The 22,249-nt window shown below is 41.5% G+C and overlaps 1 protein-coding gene across 4 annotated transcripts; it reads right to left on the bottom strand.

Annotated features, from left to right (window-relative positions):
- Positions 1-3,417: 3,417 nt before the first annotated feature.
- Positions 3,418-21,767, bottom strand: CDK1 (cyclin dependent kinase 1). Of its 4 annotated transcripts, none has more exons than XM_075072574.1 (8): positions 21,664-21,767; positions 18,001-18,057; positions 16,262-16,418; positions 13,242-13,365; positions 12,486-12,656; positions 8,429-8,592; positions 8,144-8,285; positions 3,418-3,803 (listed from the first exon to the last, which is right to left on the bottom strand). In XM_075072574.1, exons 2-8 carry the CDS (start codon positions 18,035-18,037, stop codon positions 3,687-3,689), a joined length of 912 nt encoding a protein of 303 aa, XP_074928675.1. In that variant the 5' UTR covers positions 18,038-18,057; positions 21,664-21,767; the 3' UTR covers positions 3,418-3,686. The 4 variants fall into 4 exon arrangements, with proteins under 4 accessions (XP_074928675.1, XP_074928676.1, XP_032640869.1 ...); XM_075072575.1 differs by having other exon boundaries at positions 18,001-18,052; positions 21,664-21,763; XM_032784978.2 differs by having other exon boundaries at positions 21,668-21,762.
- Positions 21,768-22,249: the final 482 nt, after the last annotated feature.

Here is a 22,249-nt window from a genome sequence, read left to right as displayed (position 1 = left end):
CGTACCCTGCTGTGATTACTCCCAGCCACTTGAGATGGGTACAGAGAAGGAAGCATCTTGTACAGGAATCGCAAGCTCTTATACCAAAATGCTTTTTCGTCTTTCTTGTACTAAGAATCTTGTTGGTTTGACGAAAAAATTGAGATTTCATTGTTCCAGATTTTTCCCTCTGCCAGAGGGACAGTCCCTTCCTGGATATCTCTGAATTGTTATGCTGGCTTTGGCAGTGGGGATTGAGATTTTTTCAAGTATTTCACACCAACAGCTTCTCACTTGTAAGTATGGCTGCATTACGCATCTATTTAGGATAAACATTCTTGAGTGTACCATTGTTTCCTTTTAGCCAAGTTAGAACCTATTTGTCACAAATCACATCAAGGGTGTGACCAAGACAGAACAAGCCATCTACCTTCAACCAAGAATAAGGAACCACTCCTTTGCCACAAAGTAGGCTGTCCTTGCTAAATATGGGCATGTATGCAGCAGCCATGCTGCTGTAGCATTGGAGCATAGATCTAGCTTCACTGGGTCTTTTGGAAAGAAGTCATCTTCTGAAGGGGACCATCTTTCACTGGGAGTTACTGCTGCACTAGGATTAAATTTGTTTTTATATGAACGTTTTAGTTTAACATTTGGTTTAATCAGATGTCCTCATTTAGATCTTATCTTATGACACCCTCAAAAGGAGGCACTGATGGGAAAAAAATCTAATAATGCTTTAAAGGGAACGTATGGCGACTTCCTTGCAAGCCACTGACTAACATCCTGTCCTAGAAAAGTCCTGTGGGATTTTGTGAGAGATGTGTGCATAGTATACCTCTACCCCGCTATAATGCGGTCGTGGGGAGCCAAAAATCTCTACCGCATTATAGCTGAAACCCTGTTATATCAGGGTAGGGGTGGCAGGGCTCCAGCGGTGATTTAAAGAGCTCCAGGCTCCAGCTGCTGCGAGGAGCCCGGGCTCTTTAAATTGCCGGCGAGCCACGCTGCCGCAGCCCCAGGGTAGCAGCGGCAGGGCTCCAGCAGGATTTAAAGGGCTTGGGGCTCCCTGCAGCAGCCGGAGCCCTGGACCCTTTAAAGCAACCCCAGAGCCCTGCTGCTACCATGCTATACGGGAACCCGTGTTATATCAGGTTGTGTTAAAGGGGGGTAGAGGTGTACTACTTCCTCTGGCTGTTTACACAAGGGAGTTAATACATTATTCAGCCGGGCCTGGGGACCACACAGAGAAGGGGTACTGGTACACTCCTTGACTGTGGCAGTAGCTTGCCAGAGATCCCCAGAAGTGCCTCCTCCACCCCACAGCTGGCTAGCAAGCAAGTACGTACAAGAGTAGGGATGGGCAAAGTTTTTGGCCCAAGGGCCACATTGTATGGCGGGCCATGAATATTTGCAAAATTGGGGTTAGAGTGCAGGCTCTGGGGTGGGGCTGGGGTGCAGGAGGCTGCTGGGATTGAGGGGTTTGGAGGGGAATCAGGCTGAGGCAGAGGGTTGCGGCATGGGGAGAGGCTCAGGGGTGCAGGTTCTGAGAGGTGCTTACCTCAAGCGGCTCCCAAAAGCAGCAGCCCATCCCTTCTCTGGTTCCTATGCAGAAGCATGGCTAGGTGGTTTTGCTGCGCACTGCTCCATCCGCAGGCAGCATCCTTGCAGCCCCCTTTGGTGTGCCAGAGGGAGGCTATGCTGCTACAGTCAAGAGCTGTGTAGAGTGGCCCTCGACCTTGCTCCTGGGCTGGAGTGCCAGAGGGGGGCTATGCCATGGGCCATAGTTCGCCCACCCCTGTACTAGACCTAATATTACTTGGGGCTTTACTTAGTAGGTTAGAATCATTTTGAACATATGAAGGAATTTCTCACTTATCTCGCTGTAATCCCTTGAGGATGCAGCTTCACGAAGAGTGGAATCTTCATGTACCTGTTCTGGTCACAGTCTTCCTATAATGCTCCTAAGGCTTTAATGTAGAGCTAGCCTTTGGAGCAGGAGAGTGGCAAGATGGAGACCGACCTCATCTTTCAGAATCAGAGCCTCCTCCCCTACCAGAGTAAGGGTCTTTGGGCTGAAAGCCAGACAAGCACAATCCCCATTAGACTGCACCTGCAAGCTAAGGCAGGCTTGCACAGGAGTGATGACTTAGGAAAGGGCAGTAACTGTGGGCTTGTCTACACTACCAGTTAAATCGATTTAACTTGCATCACTGGGGGGTATGAAAAAAAAAAAGTCATTCCCCTGAGTGATGTAAGTTAGATTGACTTGAAGTGTCTACATGTTATGTCAGCAGATGTTCTCCCACCAACACATCATCTGCCTCTCCTTGAGGTGAGTAATTAAGCCGACTGGCAAGTGCTCTCCCATAAGCACAGTGCTTCTTAGTGCATCGATACAGCTGTGCCGATGTAATACGGTAGAGAAGACAAGCCCTTGGATACCAATACTGCAGGAGCCTCCGTATAGGAGAAAAGGTCCAGAACTCCCCAGGGGGAAAGAGGCAAAGGAAAAGGGGTTCAATGTCTTATTTTTCACTCCATGTGTTCATTAACAATACTAATTCCTGCCCTGTGAAGATAGACTTATCTCTGAGTATCTTGAGAATCTGGGGATTCATGCTGGGAGGAAGGAGAGCTGTATAGGAGTTCTGCTTTTTTCTTGCGAGAGCGGAGGACCCAGTTCAATTTCTAGGGGGAGGGAGAAATGTCCAGATCCTTTAGTTTAAAGGGACTTCCCTCTCCAGTCCAGGAAGGGAATGGGGCCCTTGAGTTGGCTAGATAGATATCTCATCTTCAGACTTTCTCCCTGAAACCTCAGAAGCTCCTGATCAGGCTTTTCTGTACTGGAGTCTTGACTCTTCAGGCTAGAGTGGAGATCAGACTGCTAGTCTCACTGAGCGCTGTATCCTGGCAGTGGGATGGTTGGCTGGAAACATGCTAGACATAATTCACTTTCTGTAGAGCTTGTAAATGTTGCCACACATAGGGAATATGGCTGAGATTTAAGCCAGGTGCTTGTAGGACAGCTTTGCACTGACAGAGTGGGGACAGAGAAGTCTGATAGAGAGGTCCTGCAGTACCACATCCATATAGTTGAAATCACCCCATTTCTCCTCCCCTTGAATTGGGTAGATAGCAAAGTTACAACTGCCCCAAACCAAATAAAAATGAAGGTTTTAAAACAAAACGGTCAGAAGAAATTGTGTGCCAATTTGTTCAGCTACTGGAGGCAGAAATTCTGGTTGCCTGAGCTGAAGGGCACAGTTTGGTCCTGGAGACTCCAGCAACAGCACTGGCCTACCTCTGAATTCCTTACATGGGGGGTATAACCTCATTAGTAACGAATGAGAAGCAAAGCAACGGAGTTGTAATATCTTGAGATTCCACATTTGGGTACTCCCCCATCTGTAGTTCAGAAAGAATCCAGCAAAAGAGTGAGGGATTTAAAGCTTTATTTATAGAAATAGTGGACTGCATTAATAGCAGCAAGATTTGCATTGTATTTAAATTCAGCACTAATAGGTTAATATTTATTTACATTTAAGTAATATTTAAACCAGGACACGCTAAATACAGCTGCATTTTTAGAGCAGAAAAGGACAGTCACATACAAAAAACAAAAAAAATTAGACAGACTCAATAGTAAAATGTCACGATTAATTATTTTGCTCAGACTACTCAGGTGGATTTAGTCCAATGGTGAATTAGAATTTCTTAATCTGATTGGCTGGAAGATTGGATTTGTCCAAGTCATCAAAGTATGGATGGTTCAAGGCCATTTTGCCAGAGATTCTTTTTGCAGGATCATAGATTAACATTTTCTGGGGATAAAAATAGTTTAGTTACTTATAAAATGTAAATGAACTTAGTTACTTGTAAAGCATGGTTGAGCTTTACCTGCCAATACTTTAATAAAACAGAAAAAAGGTGTTCTCCTATGGCTAGGAAGCTTCAGTTTAAAAAGGTATTTCAACCTACATCTTAAATACAGCAATTCTTAGAACTTCAAAATATGAGACAAATGCATTCATTTGCCCTTGGGTTTAGTAACTAAGCAACTGTGTTTGGTAGTTCACCTATTTTCATTAGACATGCTTTTAAAAGTAACTCTGGGTACCTTATAGCAGCCTTTGCCTTTGTTTTCGTTTCCTGATAACATTCTACAGAGTGTTAATCATGCATTAAATATTCCACGCTTTTTAAGAAGTGTGTTAATAGGGAGAATAGTCCATATTTGTTTCCCTAAATTCAGTATTCTTAAAACAGATGTGAAGTTGACAGTCAATGTTTGCACTAATACATATAAAATACTCTGTGCATATGAGTGAGCAGTTAAACGTGAAACCCAGTGTGAAAGGTATGCAAGTGTGTAGATGGGGTTAAGACAAATGAGGGATTTTTTGTAAACAGCTTAAGACTGAGAAAATGGCAAGGTTTTGCTCCAATAGAACAAAGATTAAAGATTCAGCACAGATGTTACATACAGTGTATGATTAGTCTCCCCCACAGTTTTAGTACTAAGGAGAAAAGGAAGCATTTTAGTTACTATGGCATTCAAGGGCCTTCTAGCCACATAAGGAACCATTTAAGTTAGATAAAAACTTAAACTCAGCTGGACTACGTTGTAGTATGTCAGTCCCAAAACTAAGACAAGCCTATGCAGGACATGGGTCTTTCCTTTGCTGTATCCTCTTTTCAGTTAAAAGGTATGCTTTTGATAGGGAAATCCCAAAGCTCCACCTACCTCTTCCCTCTTTCTCTCTCCAAGTTACCAAGGAAGAGAAGGAGCATTGCCTTCAAAGGAATCAATTCAGATTCTGGAAGGCAGACAGAGGGATAATGGAGGGTCAAGGTACCCACTTCAAGACAGCAAGTCCTTACATATTTTTAAAATGTAATCATTGTCTCTACTGGGAGGTCTCCCACTGAATTTCCAAGCCCTGAACTTCATTTGGCTAAACAGTTCTATAAAATAGAAATGTAAATATTACTTCTGGTTTTAGAACTTGTGTATCACATTTTAGCCCTAAATAACATGTTACAGTTCAGTGACATCCCTGAAAATAGGGTTTTCTAATGAACACTGACAACCTATATTAGTTAATTTTGGGAGTTGATGCACTTATGGGAAAAACATCTACAGTAGAACCTCAGAGTTACAGACAACTTGGGAATGGAGGTTGTTTATAACTCTGAAACAAATATTATGGTTGTTCTTTCAAAAGCTTATAACTGAACATTGACTTAATACAGCTTTGAAACTTTACTAAGCAGAAGAAAAATGTTGCTTTTATCCAGGTTAATTTAAATGAAACAAGTACAGAAAGAGTTTCCTTACCTTATCAAATCTTTTTTTAATCTTGTCTTTTTTTAGTCGTTTACATTTAATACAGTACTGTACTGTATTTGCTTTTTTTTTTTGCTCTCTGCTGCTGCCTGATTGCGTACTTCTGGTTCCAAATGAGATGTGTGGTTAACTGGTCATTTTGTAACTCTGGTGTTCATAACTCTGAGGTTCCACTGCATGTTGCACTAGTATTAAATCTATAAAGTTAGCTACCAGAAAGCCTTACAACCAAGTGCCGACTGCCCAAAAATGTAACTCAGATATGTAAGCCATTTTAGAGGGTACTGCCAGTTAACTTCAGAGAGGTTCCTGTATCTCAGACAATTATACACTCTGTGCTGCTATCTTTCAGCTAGAAGTGTCCTGCCAGTTGAGTTTTGACCAGTGATTGTTAAAATGAATTTAACTGTCTTTTTGGTGTAACTTAAATTGATGAAAAATTTGCTTTTGTCCTGGTATGACTCCAAACTTTTACAATTTTGCTTTATTAGATATCATTAGCATATCCCTTTTTACTTCTGATAAGGGAAGTTCAATATGGTCAGGGGAATGATTAAGAGTCGAAACATTTCTGTCTTCATATCCTAGTTTAACGTATGACTATCTTAACAGGCTACAGTTTTGCAGATGTGAGTGCCTGAAATCTGAGCTAAATTTGGATTTCAGATTCTTTATCTATTGACACTGTTGGTTGACATATGAAATGGAGAACGCTGTTGGATTTTTTGTTAACAAAAATTCTCCACTGATATGCACTATCTGTGAAATAAGTGTCCTAGAGTTTTGATACTCAAGGTAGTGAAGCGTCAGGGAACCAGTGAGATGTGCAGATTTATAAATCTGCACAAATATATGTACACAAACTGTGTAACAAAAAAAAAAACTTGGCTTTTCTACTTTGATGTGTTTTAGGCTACCATGTATTAAAGATAATCACTCTCAAAGTATTGGTTTGTGCCCTATTTTGCTTCCTTATGCTAGCGCAGGGGTTCAACCTTTTTTAATTCTTTTAGACTTGGAGCTTTCCTCCCCCGGTCTGACTGAGACTTTCCAGTGTAATCTAGATGGAACTGGGGACATCAATAAATTCATTCCAATCAAGGGGTGTGTTTTAAATAAAATTAGTGTTTTGATCCTGCTGTTTAACAGTGTATAGGCTAGGAAACCTTTCAACACATTCATTAATATCCACAAAGTTTTCAGGGCAATATTTTTCAATCCTGGCATCAAAGAGTGCTGTGAACCCATACGCCAGGTCACAACGCCACTCGCTCAAATTTAGCCTGGCCACTCCTCCATTATTATATGTTCTGCTTGTTTTACGTTAGAAGTCTGGGTACTCTAAGCTGGAAGACTGATGACTGCAGAATTAGTTAAGTACTGATCACACAAGATTGGGATTTTTAAAAACTCTATTGCTAGTGACATTACAGAGAAAGGAAGCCCTTGTTAAAGATTCATCACCACTGCTCTTTCGTTTAAATGTTTTTGTGCTCAGAGGGATTTGTAGGAGAACTACACATTACCACTGCGAAGTCCTGTGAAACCAGGTTTGTTTCACCTTTACTGTTCCACAGAGGTATTAAGATCAATGTCTCAAGCTTCAGGAAAAAGTTGGAACTTGGTTCCCCCCCACACATTTGAAATGCAGGTATTCCTTCCCTTCTTTGTTAGAGGACCACAGAAAAATCCCAGGAGGCTATGAATAGTTACATCTCACAGGGCTGCAACCTGAGCTGCAGCCTTTCATCACCACTAAGAGAATAAAGGATGCTAAGTTTACTAAAGTTGTCCAAGAATCCTAGATTACATCATTATTGATTTCTAAAGATTTTGCTAAGGCCCTCCAAAGAGGCAAATGAGAACCTGATATTTTCCATATGAAAAAGTAGAAAAAAAGGCAGGAGTCTTCACTCCAACATCCCAAGAGTTTAATCTAGCCTTTCACAGATTGTAAAGAGTAGGGGAAGGGTTGGGCTTGCAGTTCTAAGTATGACAGACTGAGGAATTTGTTTTGAAATGTTCAAATGGTTTTGAAGTTCTCTTACCAGAAAAAAAAAAAAACAAAAAACCAACCCAAACCCCATAATTCCAGCAGTATTAATTCCACAAACCAAATATTGGTTCAATGTAATTTTAAAAGTTCCATCAGATACAGCAGGTACATAGCTCCAGACCAGGGTGGCCCCAACATAATTTGCGAGATCAGAACACAAGGTGGCTATGAATTCCTCTTGTTGTGTTCAGTTCTTTACAAGTCCAACCATGGCACGGAAGCTGAATCTTTTGGCCCACGGGTAAGAGTGCAAAGAAAAACACTCAATAGAGCTTATTCAAAAAAAGTCCAAGTTAAAGGATGACTCAAGATAAATAGAATGTTATATCAAACTGTAATTTGGCAAAGAAACCAGGAATTCAATGTACAGCCTGGAAGAGTCACGCAGTCTTCAGTGACAATATCTAACCTCAGGTTTAAGTTGCCTCTGAGTCACTAATATAAAACAAGCGCTGGCTGCCCTCCTGCTTAATGATAGCTATGAAGGTGAGATCAAGAGATTATTTTAATAGTCCAGAGACCAAAGTTTGCTATCCAACAAGGAAGCAGAATGGATAGCAAAGTGTGCTAATTAGGCACAGTCACTAAACTCCCAGCAAGTTGCCTGCATGTCCCTAACTATTGCAGAGTTTGACCACCTTTGCATTATAGTTGTACCAAGCTGGATTAAGTTGGGTTTAGATACCTTACAAGACACCAGGTACTATTAACCCCCCATAGCCTCCATGAGAAAAAACACAAAAGAAAAAGCCACTTACAGAGAGTAAATCTAGTCCATCTTCATCTAAGTTTTTGACGTGAGATGCCAGACTGCCAGGTTTCCACTTGGGGAATGTGTTCTTATAATCTTGCAAGGATTCCACTTCGGGCCACACCTCATTGTTGGGTGTCCCTAAAGCTCTACACAAGAATAAGCAAAGAACTGATAATTTCTATTTGAGCAATTGTAACGCATTATTAGAATGTTAGTGCAGAGTATAGCTTCATAAAGCATTCTTTGCGCTGCTATTTAGCAAAGATTTTAAAGATTTAGTGTTAAATACCTGAAGATTCTGAAGAGTTGATCAATTTCAGAGTCTCCATGAAAGAGTGGTTTCTTAGTTGCCATTTCAGCAAATATGGTACCAATGCTCCAGATATCTACAGGAGTTGAGTAACGAGCAGATCCTAGCAACACCTCTGGAGATCTGTACCACAGTGTCACTACCTATTGCACAAGGAAATTCTTATTCATAATTTATAGTTGCATTAAATCTTATAGCTAGTTGTACAAAAGTATGGCTTCTCATCTTCCAGAGGGAAAATTGTTCCAAATATATTAATTCCTTTAATAAAATATAACCAGAACTGTTGCCAACTAAGCTACTACAAGTGGAACATATTGATTGACCACGGGATGGTATTCAAGGAAGGACTGCTAGGTAGAGATGGCATTCACCTTTCAAGGAGGGGAAAGACCCTATTTGCACACAGACTGGCTAACCTAGTGAGGAGGGCTTTAAACTAGGTTCAGTGGGGACAGGTGAGCAAATCCCACAGGTAAGTGGGGAACATGGAGAACTGGGAGATGGGTCGGAAATAGGACGGAGCGTGGACTATAATGGCAGAGAGAAAGGAGGGTCAGGGCAAAACTGGGAGGCAAGATCAAGCCAGTATCTTAGATGCCTATATACAAATGTGAGAAGTATAGGTAATAAGCAGGAAGAACGGGAAGTGTTAATAAATAAATACAACTATGACATTGTTGGCATCACTGAAACTTGGTGGGATAATACACATGATTGGAATGTTGGTGTGACTGGGTACAGCTTGCTCAGGAAGGATAGACAGAGGAAAAAGGGAGGAGGTGTTGCCTTATATATTAAAAATGTACACACTTGGACTGAGATGGACATAGGAGACAGAAGTGTTGAGAGTCTCTGGGTTAGGCTAAAAGGGGTAAAAAACAAGGGTGATGTCGTGCTAGGAGTCTACTACAGGTCACCTAACCAAGTGGAAGAGGTGGATGAGGCTTTTTTTAAACAACTAACAAAATCATCCAAAGCCCAAGATTTGGTGTGATGGAGGAACTCTCAACTACCCAGCAATATGTGGAAACAACAAAGCCGGGGCGCTAGACTTCCAATAAGTTTGAGATCATGTCACTGAAAGATTGAAAAAGCTACAGGGGGACAGCTGTTCTAGACTTGATTATAAACAACATAGTGGGAGGAACTGCGTTGAAAAAGTAGACAAGGCAGCTGGGTGAAAGCGATCATGAAATCATTAAGAAGTTTGCCAATTCTAAAAGAGGGAGAAGAAGTACAGCAAAATAAGATAGACCATGGATTTCAGGAAGGCAGATTTTGGTAAGCTAGAGAGCTAGATAGGTAACGTCCCATGGAATCAAGACTGGGGCAAAACAAGTGAGGAGATTGGGGGCAGTTTTCAAAGGGACACTATAAAGGGCCAAAAGCAAGGTTCTGCTGGGTAGGAAAGATAGCAAATGTGGCGAAAAGACCACGAGATGGGTCTTGCATGATTAAAAATAAAAAGGAGGAGTCATAAAAAAATGGAAACTAGGTCAAGATTACAAGGATGAAATAGCCAACAACAGCAGGAATGCAGTGGCAAGATGAGAAAGGCAAAGGCAGACACCAGTGAAGTTTCAAACCTAGCGTGGGAATAAAGGAAACTAAGATGACTTTTATCTAATACATTAGAAGCAAGAGAAGACCAAAGACAAGTAGCCCTCTGGCTCAGTGAAGAGGGAGAAACAGTAACAGGAAACTTGGAAATGCACAATGCTTAATGACTTCTTTGTTCGGTCCTTCACCAAGAAGTCTGAAGCAATGCCTACATCTGGAATGGCTTATGGTAAGGGGGAGGTTTGGAAGATGAAAATAAAAAAGAGCATGTTAAAATCACTGATAGAAAAGTTAAATGGCCTGCAAGTCACCAGGGCCTGATGAAATGCATCCCTAGAGAATACTCAGGAGCTAATAGAGGACGGTATCTGAGCCTCTAGTATTAATCTTTGAAAAACATCAGAAACAGGTAGAGAGTCCAGAAGACTGGAAAAAGGGACAAATAAGTGCGCCATACTATTAAAAAGGAAAGAAAACAACCCAGGACACTACAGACCAGTTAGTTTAACTTCTGTGCCATGGAAGATAATGGAGCAGTAATATATGGAATCATACTGCAAAACACTTGGAAGTGGTAAGTTTGATAGGATAGCCACATGGATTTGTAAAAGAACAATCGGCGTCAACCAGCCTGATAAAACTTCTGGGTATATAGGAATAACGGAGTCTGTGGATAGAGGAGAACGTGGATGTGGATACGTAGACTTTAGAAGGCATTTGGATACGGTCTCATGTGATACTTCCATTATCGATAAATCTAGGCAAATACAATTTAATTGGGGGCCTCTATAAGGTGGTGCATAACGGCTGATGACTCTACCAGAGAGTAATATTAATGAGGTTCCCAATCCTGCTGGAAAGTATACACAAGGGTTCAGCAGGGACGGACGCGCTCTGTTCAATATTTCATCAACGACTTAGATGCTGGCATAGAAAGTATGCTTACTAAGTGGCAGGAGATACCAAACTGGGAGGGAACTGCAACTGGCTTATGGAGGACAGGGTCAAATCAAAATGATTCTGGATATATATGTATGTATATATGACTAGTGTAAATCAGATGGAAAGTTTAATAAAAGTCAAATGCAAAGTGCTCACTTAGGAAGGAACAGAATCAGTGTTCAAACACACATACACAGATGGAAGAGACGGTCCTAACGGAAGGAGTACGGCAAGAAAGGGATCTAGGGGTTATAGTGGACCAACAAAGCGAAATAATGAGTCAGTGTGATGCAAGCCTGCAGAAAAACAAACGTGATTCACTAGGATGCAAAATTAACAGGTGTGTTGTGAGGAAGAACACGAGAAGTCATTCTCGTGCTAATACGGCTTGCGCTGAGTGATAAGCCTCAACTGCGGTATATTGTGCCCAGGCTGGGCACCGCATTTCAAGAAATGATGTTGGAGTAAATTGGATAAAGTTAGAGGGGGGAAAGGGAGCCACCACCACATACGAGAGAACGATTAAAGGTCTTGAGAACATGACCTATGAAGGAAGGCTGAAAGAATTGGGTTTATTTAGTTTGGAAAAGAGAAGACTGAGAGGGGACATGATAGCAGTTTTCAGGTATCTAAAAGGGTGTCATCAGGAGGAGGGAGAAACTTGTTCACCTTAGCCTCTCATGATAGAACAAGAAGCAATGGGCTTAAACTGCAGCAAGGGAGGTTTAGGTTGGACATTAGGAAAAAGTTCCTAACTGTCAGGGTGATTAAACACTGGAATAAATTGCCAAGGGAGGTTGTGGAAACTCCATCTCTGGAGATATTTAAGAGTAGGTTAGGTAACTGTCCATCAGGGATGGCCTAGACAGTATTTGGTCCTGCAATGAGGCCAGGGGACTGGACCCGATGACCTCTCGAGGTCCCTTCCAGTCCTAGAGTCTATGAATTTATGATTTATTTGGAATAGCACTGTCTGCAATAATTACATCCTGCTCTTTTTGAGGAGTGAATATATTTGCATGTTTATCAGCAAGGAACAAACAAATTTAAGTATTTTCGTTAGCATTTTGACAGAAACAGTCAAGCTCTGTATGTTTGTTATGATCCGTGGCAGAACTCCCATTAAGTCAGTTTAAAAAGTCAGTTTAAAAGTTTAGTACCACCTACTCTCAAGATTCATCCCTCACCCCACCATTTGTGGTATTACAACCACACTGTTATTACACTTATCAAAACGTGTCTATCAGAATAGGAGAGACATAACTACAGTGAAGCTACCACTGTCAAATGCACAAATTGAAAAAAGTAGTCTGTTATAGTAATCTTTCTGAAATGTAATTTTAAGATGAAGTTTTCAGAATAATGATTTTCTTAGCTGACAGTGTCCTTTTAGCTACTTCATCTCAGTAGTTAGCATTTCCTCAAAAAAAAAACTATTAATGGACTGGAATGTGAGTTATTTATCACCACAGTGCCTACAAGCCTTAGTTGTGTCAATTATGGAAAAAAAACACCACTGCAATTCACCTACCTCATGTGTATATACTCGGACAGGGATCCCAAAGGCTCGGGCCAGTCCAAAATCTGCTAATTTAATTACTCCTTTATCATCTATTAACAAGTTCTGAGGCTTTAAATCTCTGTGCAGAACCCTTCTTGAATGACAGAATACAATACCTTGCAAGATTTGGTACAGGTAACTCTGCAGGGATGAAATAAAAGAAGGGAAAAATTTAAAATTACCTTTACTGCAAACTACTGTTTGCATCATGTAGCACTATTTGCTAATGTCAGATCTGCCACTACAGCTGACATACTACAGAAATGGTCAGCTAAGAGCCACAGTTCTGCAAACAGTAAGTAAACTTTACAAAATTCTCTTCATGAAGGCAACATTGTTATGATTAATGCAAAAAAAATATGTAACAGTTGTTTATTGCTCAAATGCTTACATTAGGACTAAGGTCATTTTATGCTTTGAAATACATCTAAAAAAATGTGTGAGTAGACTAGACAAAGAATGTCAGATTTAAGATTCAGAAGATCCACTCCTTAATGATACCAGCAAATTGTTCCCGAGTCTCCCCTCCTTAGGGGTGAAAGGAAAGAAACATCAAAAGCAGTCATGCAATTTGAAGTATGGTTTTGTTTTTTTTTTAAGTAAAAGAAACAAATGACAGATAACATTTCTAGCATTGCAAATTTCAGTTGGCTTCTTCCATATACATCTTTAAAATACAAGAGGAAGTTTATAATGACACTGATAGTAACTATATTGACTCCTTACCTTAACAAGCATGGAATCTACAAACTGGCCAGATGGAATAGAATCCAAATATTTTTTGAGATCCATAGAAAGGAATTCAAAGATGAGGTACAGTCTTGAATCTTGCATAAGCACATCCTGAAGACTAATGAAAAATATATCTATGATACATTAACTCAATACTACACCTCCCCTTAATGCCTTACACAGATGCAAGCTGACATTACTGCTCAAGCACTTTTCCAAGAATCTCAGCTGGGGAAGTACTAAGCAATTTTAAGCTCTGAGGCTATTCCTCCACATTGTCTCAAAGTCACTGGTTTTTCTCTTGGCTTTCATCTGAGCTGGCATGAATCAGGGTTATTTAGCTTCTCTGCAGTATTGTCAAGCAATGAGATTCAGTGCAGTTTGGGAAATCAGGCACATGTGAAATTATTAATGAAACTGGTAGTGCCAGGCCAACTGAAATTAAGAATTCAATCTTTTAGGCAGGAGGGAATAGTGCTCTCATGTCATCCAGAAAAAGATTCTGGGAAGCAGAGAAAAGCAGATACACTCAAAAAAAGAACGGGGCTCTCTTTTTAAAAATGGCAAACAAGGTAGTAGATAGGGCCTTTACTTATTTTCAAAAGTTGCACTATCCAACTTCCACTGAAGACAATTACTTCCATAGGAGTTTGATCAGTGCCTAAATTACTATATTATGGGTCCAATCTCACTGAGCTCTACATAAGCAGACTCCTATTTCAGCAGGGCTCCATGTGAGAGAAGGGGTCTACATGTGGACAGCTCAGTGAAAGATTAGAACCTAAAATAGAACTTGCAATTTAGTGTTTATTTTCCCCTTCAAAAATAAGAAAATATGAGGTGGATCGTGATTTGAACCCACTCAAGACAAAAAGACATCTTTAATCTTAACTGGTGAGCATCTCTATCAACTAAAGCCCCAGTTTAGCCAAATAGGCTCTGTATACCCTATGAGGAATAAGTGAATATTTTAGAGGCAAAATATATTAAATGGTTTTCTAAAGTCAAGAAATTCTACTATAAATTGAAAGATGTCAAGTACACAATATTTTAATTACAGCTCTCAGATTTGTACTAAATTATGAAAGGGCACTATCAAACAGCTATATATTCTGGAACAGGGGTTCTCAAAGCCGGTCCGCCGCTTGTTCAGGGAAAGCTCCGGTGGGCCAGGTCAGTTTTATTTACCTGCTATGTCCGCAGGTTCAGCTGGTTGCAGCTCCCACTGGCCGTGGTTTGCTGCTCCAGGCCAATGGGGGCTGCGGGAAGCAGCGCAGCCCAAGGGATGTGCTGGCCTCCTTTTCCACAGCCCTCATTGGCTTGGAGTGGCAAACCGTAGCCAGCGGGAGCCATGATCAGCCGAACCTGCCGATGCGGCAGGTAAACAAACTGGCCCAGCCTGTCAGGGGCTTTCCCTGAACAAGTGGCAGACCGGCCTTGAGAACCATTGTTCTAGAATATCTGCTGCAAAAACAAAGCAAACACTTCAGACAACCAGGACTCAAGCAAAACCATGTTATTCGTCAGTCGCTAGGGTTAGGTAAGTTACTTGCAGTTTTGAAGTAGCAGGTGATCCTCATGGCTCACTGAAGAAACACAACATAAACTGATTCCAGAAGGGAGCCATAAAATCATAGAAATGTAGGGTTGGGACCTCAAAAGTTCATCTAGTTCACCACTTTGCACTGAAGCAGGACCAAACACTCTAAGAGGTATTTGTCTAACCTAGGGTTCGGCAACCTTTCAGAAGTGGTGTGCCGAGTCTTCATTTATTCACTCTGATTTAAGATTTCACATGCCAGTAATACATTTTAACATTTTTAGAAAGTCTTTCTATAACTCTATAATATAACTAAACTATTGTTGTATGTAAAGTAAACAAGGTTTTTAAAATGTTTAAGAAGCTTCATTTAAAACTAAAATGCAGAGCCCCCCACCTGCACCAGTGGCGGGACCTGGGCAGCTTGCGTGCCGCCTTCGGTACTCATGCCATAGGTTGCCTACCCCTGGTCTAACCTATTCTTAAAAACCTCCAATGATGGGTATCCCATGGGTCTCCCTTGGAAGCCTATTCCAGTACTTAACTACACTAATAGTTATAAATGTTTTTCCTAATACCAAACCTAAATCTCCGTTGATGAAGATTAAGCCAATTACTTCTTATCCTACTTTCAGTAGGTATGGAGAACAATTGATCACTATCATGTTTGTAACAACCCTTACCATATTTGAAGATTTATCAGGTTCCCCCTCAGTTCCCTCCATTCCCCCTTCAAGGAAAAAAAAAAAAAAGCAGCTTAATTTTAACTTTTCCTTGTAGGTCAGATTTTCTAAACCTATTATAATTTTTGCTGCTCTTCTCTAGACTCTCCAATTTGTCCACATCTTTCCTAAAATATGGCACCAAGAACTGGACATAATATTCCAGCTGAGACCTCCCCAGAGTCAAGTAAAGCAGGACAAATTACATCCTGGGTCTTACATATGACATTCCTGTTAATATACCCCAGAATATTAGCCTTTTTTGCATCTGCATCACATAGTGGACTTGTTCAATCTGTGATCCACTGTAACCCCTAGATCCTTGGGAGCAGTACTACCATTTAGTCAGTTATTCCTCGTTTTGTAGTCGTGCATTTGATTTTTCCTTCTTAAGTGAAACACTTTACAGTTGTCCATATTAAATTTCATCTTGTTGATTTCCATTTCGCTGCTACTGGAAAAAGGATAGCTATGCTGTACAGATTCCAAAGCAATAAATGAGAATCTTGGAAGATTCCCAAAGTGGTGGGTGGATGAGGGAGAGGGAGGAAGAGCAGAAAGACACTAAGTAATAAGGACGTGCAGAGGAAAAAAATCATTATCTGGGGCTGCATGGATGATTTGTAGCTATGAGAAATTCAGTCTGAAACAAATTCACTAGAGTGTTTAATAATCATATTTGATCTGAGAGGAGAGAGGGAGCCCTTCCCAACAGAGAAATTGGCTTAAATCTGAGAATATTGCATGCATACCAGACTATATTGGGATGGTGTAGCTCTTTTAGTAAAGAAATTTCTCTGATTGCTGTACTGGGAACACCTTCTTCCTCACTTTCTAGTCGAATTTTCTTCATGGCAACCACCTGGCCTGTGGATTTGTGTCGGCCCTTATACACAACACCATAGGTACCTGACCAATAAAAAAAAAAAAAAAAAAAAAAAAGGTTGGCATACACTAAACCACACCATGAACTTTTAAAGAACAGATCAAGTCATGTTTAATCATTTCAGATGAAACAAGGCTTTGTTCTATACAAAGAATCACTGCAATGAAACCAGACACTTCAATCTGGACAAGGTTAGTATTTCGTTTTATTCATTTTCTGCGTCTATGCTATCAGTGATGTTTTATGTGCTGCATGCCAGAAATGGATAGTGCCATTAATGGCCAGAAAAAGGGTGTTCTGGCAGCTAGGAAAGCCAGATTAAAATTTTGGGATTACTTCCACAAGTCAAATTCTGAGCCATATACAGAGTATTTAAATTCTGAGGAAGCTAGTTTTGTTTTAAACTAGGATTTTTGTGCGTTTGTTCATGATAAAGTTTGATTTTAGTGTAACAAAGCTAAGTTGTAAAAAGAGATATTGTTAAAAGGTGGCCTGTTTTCATACTTTTCTTGAAGCATTTTTAGTTCTTTGCTTTTTAAATTGAGCTGATAAAGAACTTTAATCTTTCTTGTTTAACAAGAAAACCCATATTTTTTAAAGATCTTCGCATATGTTTATGTAATACTTCAGGGGGTGCATAACTTCATACAGTACGTGTTTTACAACAGTGATTTCCCATAATAAGCAGATTTACAAAAATGAATAGACTCTAGGTTTAGCCACTCTCTCTCATAAGGCCTGAGACAATTTGTTGAAAAGTCTCATTAGGCCAAAGAACTTGGTGCAAAATCTCAAGTCTACATAAAATCTGGAGTTTATGGAAAGACTGTACAAAATCTTCTACTTTATAAAGTGATCCCTAACTGCATAAACTAACTTTAATTAAAGTACAAAGAATGTGGATAATACCTGCACAGAGGAACTCAATATATAGCACAAAACTGATCTTTTTCCACAGCAACATGCTATTGTGCATGCATTACAATAGACTAACATTACTTCTGCACAGCAGTGCCATTGACTTAGCATCTTCACAGTAAAATGGAAGATATCAGATCATACCACTTCCATGGGCAGGATGTGGTCCAGAGCCAGGATCTATCAGACACTGATACTATTCTTCTTCTATATGTGCCTCCAGAAGAGAATGTAAACAGGACACAACTGCTTTTATGCTCACAATCTGTGGGACAACCAGTGCATCAAATTTTAAGGGAGCCAAAAGATCTTGAACTGCGTAGAGGCAGACCTCAAAGACTACAATCTATTCTCCTCTCATTCTTCGAAGGGTTAGGAGTGGAATACAGTCCGAGATGCACACAGATAATCATCAACATGAATGCAGGCAACTGACACCACAGGTAGGAGGTTGCACTACTCCATTGGCACCATACCCCAAGATGCTTGGATGCACTTGTGCACTCACTTATTCTGATGAGCCACAGATTCATCTTGCCAGATCTCACTTTGTAGATCTATACACACTCATCCAGGAGCTTAAGTGTACTAAGACATGATATAGCTGCAGAATAAGCTTCCTTCAGTGTCTAACAAATTGATGTCAAATTACATAGTGCAAAGGATCATCAATCAAGCATTACTCACCTTCACCAATCTTCTCTATCTTTGTGTAGTCATCCATTGCTATTTGTTAGGACTAGCCTTGAAATGGGGGGAGGGAGGGAGAGGAGAGACAACAAAACCAGAGGTAAGTAATTGCTATCCTAAAATCAGAATACAAAGGGCCATTGAATATATGGCTTGTCCCAGGACACCAATATACATTATATAGTGAGACATGAGATTAGTTTGGGAAGGTTCTGAATGTGCACATAAGCTTTGCATCCTGCTTAAACTTGGATTCATCCAATTCAGTTATGACAAAGTAGCCAGGAAGACATTTCCCTTACTATTCCCTCGTTCACCTCCGGGACAAAGCAAAACCCCCCAAAACAGTGTTTATTTAGGGTTCCAACCACTCAGAATAGCATAAGGCTTTAGGATAGGCGGTGCAGGTGCATAACAAGGACGCAGTAATCTCGAGACAAGAAGTTACTGTTAAAGAACTATAGTTCTTTGAGCGTTGCCTCTGCATATTCACACTTGAGAGCTGTGAAGTTGGGAATTTTCTAGCTGGGTCCACAGGGGTCAGTCATCCTTCCTTTCACATCATGGTCAGAAGATATAAATGGCTCCCAACTGCCCCTTAGTTTCTTTTGATTGCTGACATGAGGGGCAGGCTTAGATCAGAAGTGGAAATAGTCAGAGACTCCCTCAAAAAAGAAAAATTGCAGGTTTATGTAAATAGTTAGCAGAGGGAGGGGGAGTCAGGTTTTTTTTTTCGCTTCGCATTTGACAGCGCTTTGCAGTGCTACCACCAAGGGCAGCGAAATAGTTGGACACCAGCTGGAGGAACAAACAATGAACAGGAAGAAGGCAGGAACCTCAACAGTAGGGAGGAGAGCGAAACGGATTTGAGAGCAAAGAGGAAATAATGGGAAGCATAGGAAAGGCTGCCCCAAGAGTGCTCCCCACAACCCACGGGTTCCATCTCCTTTCCCAAGCTCATCCAATTCACTCACAGTAAAGAACTTGTACTTCTATACTTTAATAGTCTGACATTTACTCAATAGACATGCATCTGACGAAGTGGGTATTCACCCACGAAAGCTCATACTCCAAAATGTCTGTTAGTCTATAAGATGCCACAGGATTCTTTGCTGCTTTTACTCAATAGAGATATATGAATATTTTCTCTAATACACAGTAAAATAAGGTCCTGAACATATTTGCTTTGATAAAAACGTGTCACAACAGTAAAAACCTCAGGCACTGTCCTAGACTAAAGCGAAGGTAGAGGGGGAAAGGATACTGGAATAAGTTTAAACACATGACAGGGAATGTCACATGTAATTTTCTGTACAACTTCTCAATCCATTTCATTTGACATTGCTAAGCAGAGATGTTAAGTTTGGAAAGGATTTAATGTATCATTATTGGCATTTACAGTCATGCCTCATTTAAAGTCGTCCCAGTTAATGTTGTTTCGTTGCTGATCAATTAGGGAACATGCTTGTTTAAAGTTGTGCAATGTTGCCTTTGTCCACTGCTTGCAGGAAGAGGAGTCCATTGCAGCTAGTTGGTGGGGACTTGGAACTCGGGTAGACCAGTGGCCCAGCCCCCATTAGCTCCCCGCTCCCCTAAGTTCACTGTGCTGCAGCCACCCAGCAGGCTATTAATTGGCAGTTCAGCTGTCCCTCCCCCTACTGCCATGTGCTGGTCCTGCCCTCTGCCTTGGAGCTGCTCCCAGAGACTTCAGCTTCCTGTGCAGGAGGGAAGAGGGGTGGGGCTAATATCAGGGTGTCCCCACCCTCCCCGCTTACCCCTTCTCCATATAGAGCAGGGAAGGGACATGGAGGGATGGAGAGAGACAGAGAGCTTGAGACAGCAGCTGCTGTCTCAACTTCCTGATCAACTTAAAAAGACAAAGCACTTGAGAGTGGGTCAACTTACTTAAAAGGGCAGTGTGCATATCTCTCTCTCTCTCCCCCCACACACAAGGTGCGTCTCTTTCTGTCTCCCCTCTGCCCTGTTCCTGCTGCCTTGATGAGAGGCTACATTAATGTGTTAACCCTTGAGGTTAAAGTCCCATTTTTCAGGAACATAACTACAGTGTTAAGCAAGGAGTTACTGTACTTGATTTACTTTGATACAATTTTATAATGAAGTACACTGTTAAATCTGTAGATGGAGAAGGGAGGAAAGGGAAGGAGAATCAGGCCCATGGGCGAGTACTGTTCAAACAACTTTACCACAACAATGAAATGAAGATTGTTTTCACACAGATGTGGTAATAGTACATCCTTAACAGAAGTTATTTCAAGGGCTCACAAAATAAATTTCTACACAGTTTGACAGGCTCATTCTCTGAAGTCTTCCAGAAGAAGAAACTTTTTTTTTTTTTAAATTACTTGAATGTCTTAGGGTGGCAACCTGATCACCGAACTCTTTAATTCAGGTAAGGGGGTGGGGGGAGAAGAGTTAAAAAATAAAGTAATACTACCCAAAGACAATTTTACTACAAAGGAAAACTCTTTGGGTATTGGCTTTTCCATCATGTGTCTATATACCATGAACTCCTGTGCTGTTTTTATACAAAGTTATTACATTAACATTCATATAGTGTTTTTAAATACTGTTACCAGTTAGATTATGAAAACTGAAAGTGTTTGAAGATGCACTATCAACCTGACAGTTTAAAGCAGTCATTCCGATGCTATTCCTGCCCAGGAATCCCAATGCCAGTTCATAGTTTTATTTACATTTTCCTAATTTAACTCTTGCTTTTCTGTGCTGTTGTATTAGAAAAACACACCACACACAGGAAGCTTTCTATGAGCAGGGAAAGAGTGAAGCTGACTATAAACAAATGCTCAAAGAAGACAAACTAAAGTATTTCCCCTTTCTAATCTCTATCAATTAACATAATTTGGTCATTACTTTTTATCTACTAGCAGTGAGTTCAGACAGAAGTGTGTTAGTTTTAGGGTGCTCCACTTAAAGTCTGCTGTATTTACCAGCGATTGTGGTGTTTGTTTACCTTCTCATAGCATGAGCCAGACAGCTTAATTTTTTGCTAACATTTCCGGGCCTCGTTGGCCGGATGTGGTTACACGTAAGGCCAGGGATTTAGCGTCTTTCAAAAGAATGAGTGGATTTTTAAATTTTAAACACATTCCTACTGCTACGCTTCGTTAATATGGGTGCATTTAACCTATGAAACGGACGTGCAATTTGCTCCTAATCTTATTACCAGTTCCCTCTGCCAGTAGCCCTGGGAAGGCCGGACGCTGCAAGGCTGCACTGCAAAGCTACAGGAGGCATGAAGTGAAACAGGACACAGAGGCTGCCCTTGCCAGCCAGCTGCCAGCGTCTCAGTAGCCGCCACCGGCTCTTTCGCTGCTTGCAGGGAAATAAAGGGAGGCGATTCCTTTCGCCCTTGCGCGGCCCAGCGCCAGCCACCCGGTCCCTGGCCTGCCACCCTGCCGGGGAGAGGGGCCCTTTCCTCGCCCACTGCCCATCCCGGCTCGGGGGGGGATCCCCCAGATTCCTGCCCGTTTTCCGGCTAGAAACCCCCCTCCCCTCGCAAGCCCCCTCTGCCCAGACCAGTCGCCAGGCGAAGAGGCGCCCTACCGTCTAAACACCCCCCTATCCCCCCCGCGCGCACCTCACCGGCCCGGGCAGCGGCTCGGTCGGTCGGTCACACACTCACCTCCCTCCCTGGCTGCAAGAACAACCCCACACAGAGAGCCGCGGAGAGAGGACGCTGCAAGCGCCTGTGCGGGGCTGATTCGAACTAACCGCGCTAAGCCGCCCTCGCTCCACCAATAGCGTCGCGCCGAGATATTCAAAGCAGCCAATCAGCAGCCACGCCTGGGCAGGCGCCAAACACAAGCTGAAAGGCGGTCTCCGGGAAGAAGCACGGCTGGGCTCGTCAACCTGAAAATGTATTTTAGCGTTCTACTGATTTCTAACACAAAGGCAAGGAGCAGGTATTGTAACGTGGGCGGGTCCTTTCAAAACTGAAGAAAGTCTTACTGGTACTTCCAGCAGGATTTACAGGTGCCAAGGCGCCTTGCTTTGGGCTTTATTTAAAGAGAGTCTTTAAAGTCTGCTCCTCCTGGGCTGAAGGATTTTACTGGGTTTCAGTGAGACATTAACAATCTGCCTCAGACTTTTTTGTAATTTCTGTGAATGACCACAGCACCCCCACATCAGTTATAGACTAGAAAAATGCAACAAATTAGTAATGGAGATGCCAGCTATATTCCCTGGACCCCTTCCTCTATCATAC

The sequence above is a fragment of the Chelonoidis abingdonii genome, chromosome 15, assembly GCF_003597395.2.
Source record: "Chelonoidis abingdonii isolate Lonesome George chromosome 15, CheloAbing_2.0, whole genome shotgun sequence".
NCBI classification, from domain to species: domain Eukaryota; kingdom Metazoa; phylum Chordata; order Testudines; family Testudinidae; genus Chelonoidis; species Chelonoidis abingdonii.
The sequence above is the reverse complement of the archived record's forward strand: the minus strand, read 5'-3'. Positions and strand labels throughout refer to the sequence as shown.

Excerpts from the sequence above, each read along its gene's own strand:
- CDK1 (XM_075072574.1), bottom strand. The coding sequence starts at position 18,037 with ATGGATGACTACACAAAGATAGAGAAGATTGGTGAAG. Across the intron at positions 8,286-8,428 it reads CAACTCTTCAGAATCTTCAG|AGCTTTAGGGACACCCAACA; the intron begins GTATTTAACACT and ends ATTCTTGTGTAG. Across the intron at positions 3,804-8,143 it reads ATGGACTAGATTTACTCTCT|AAAATGTTAATCTATGATCC; the intron begins GTAAGTGGCTTT and ends TTTTATCCCCAG.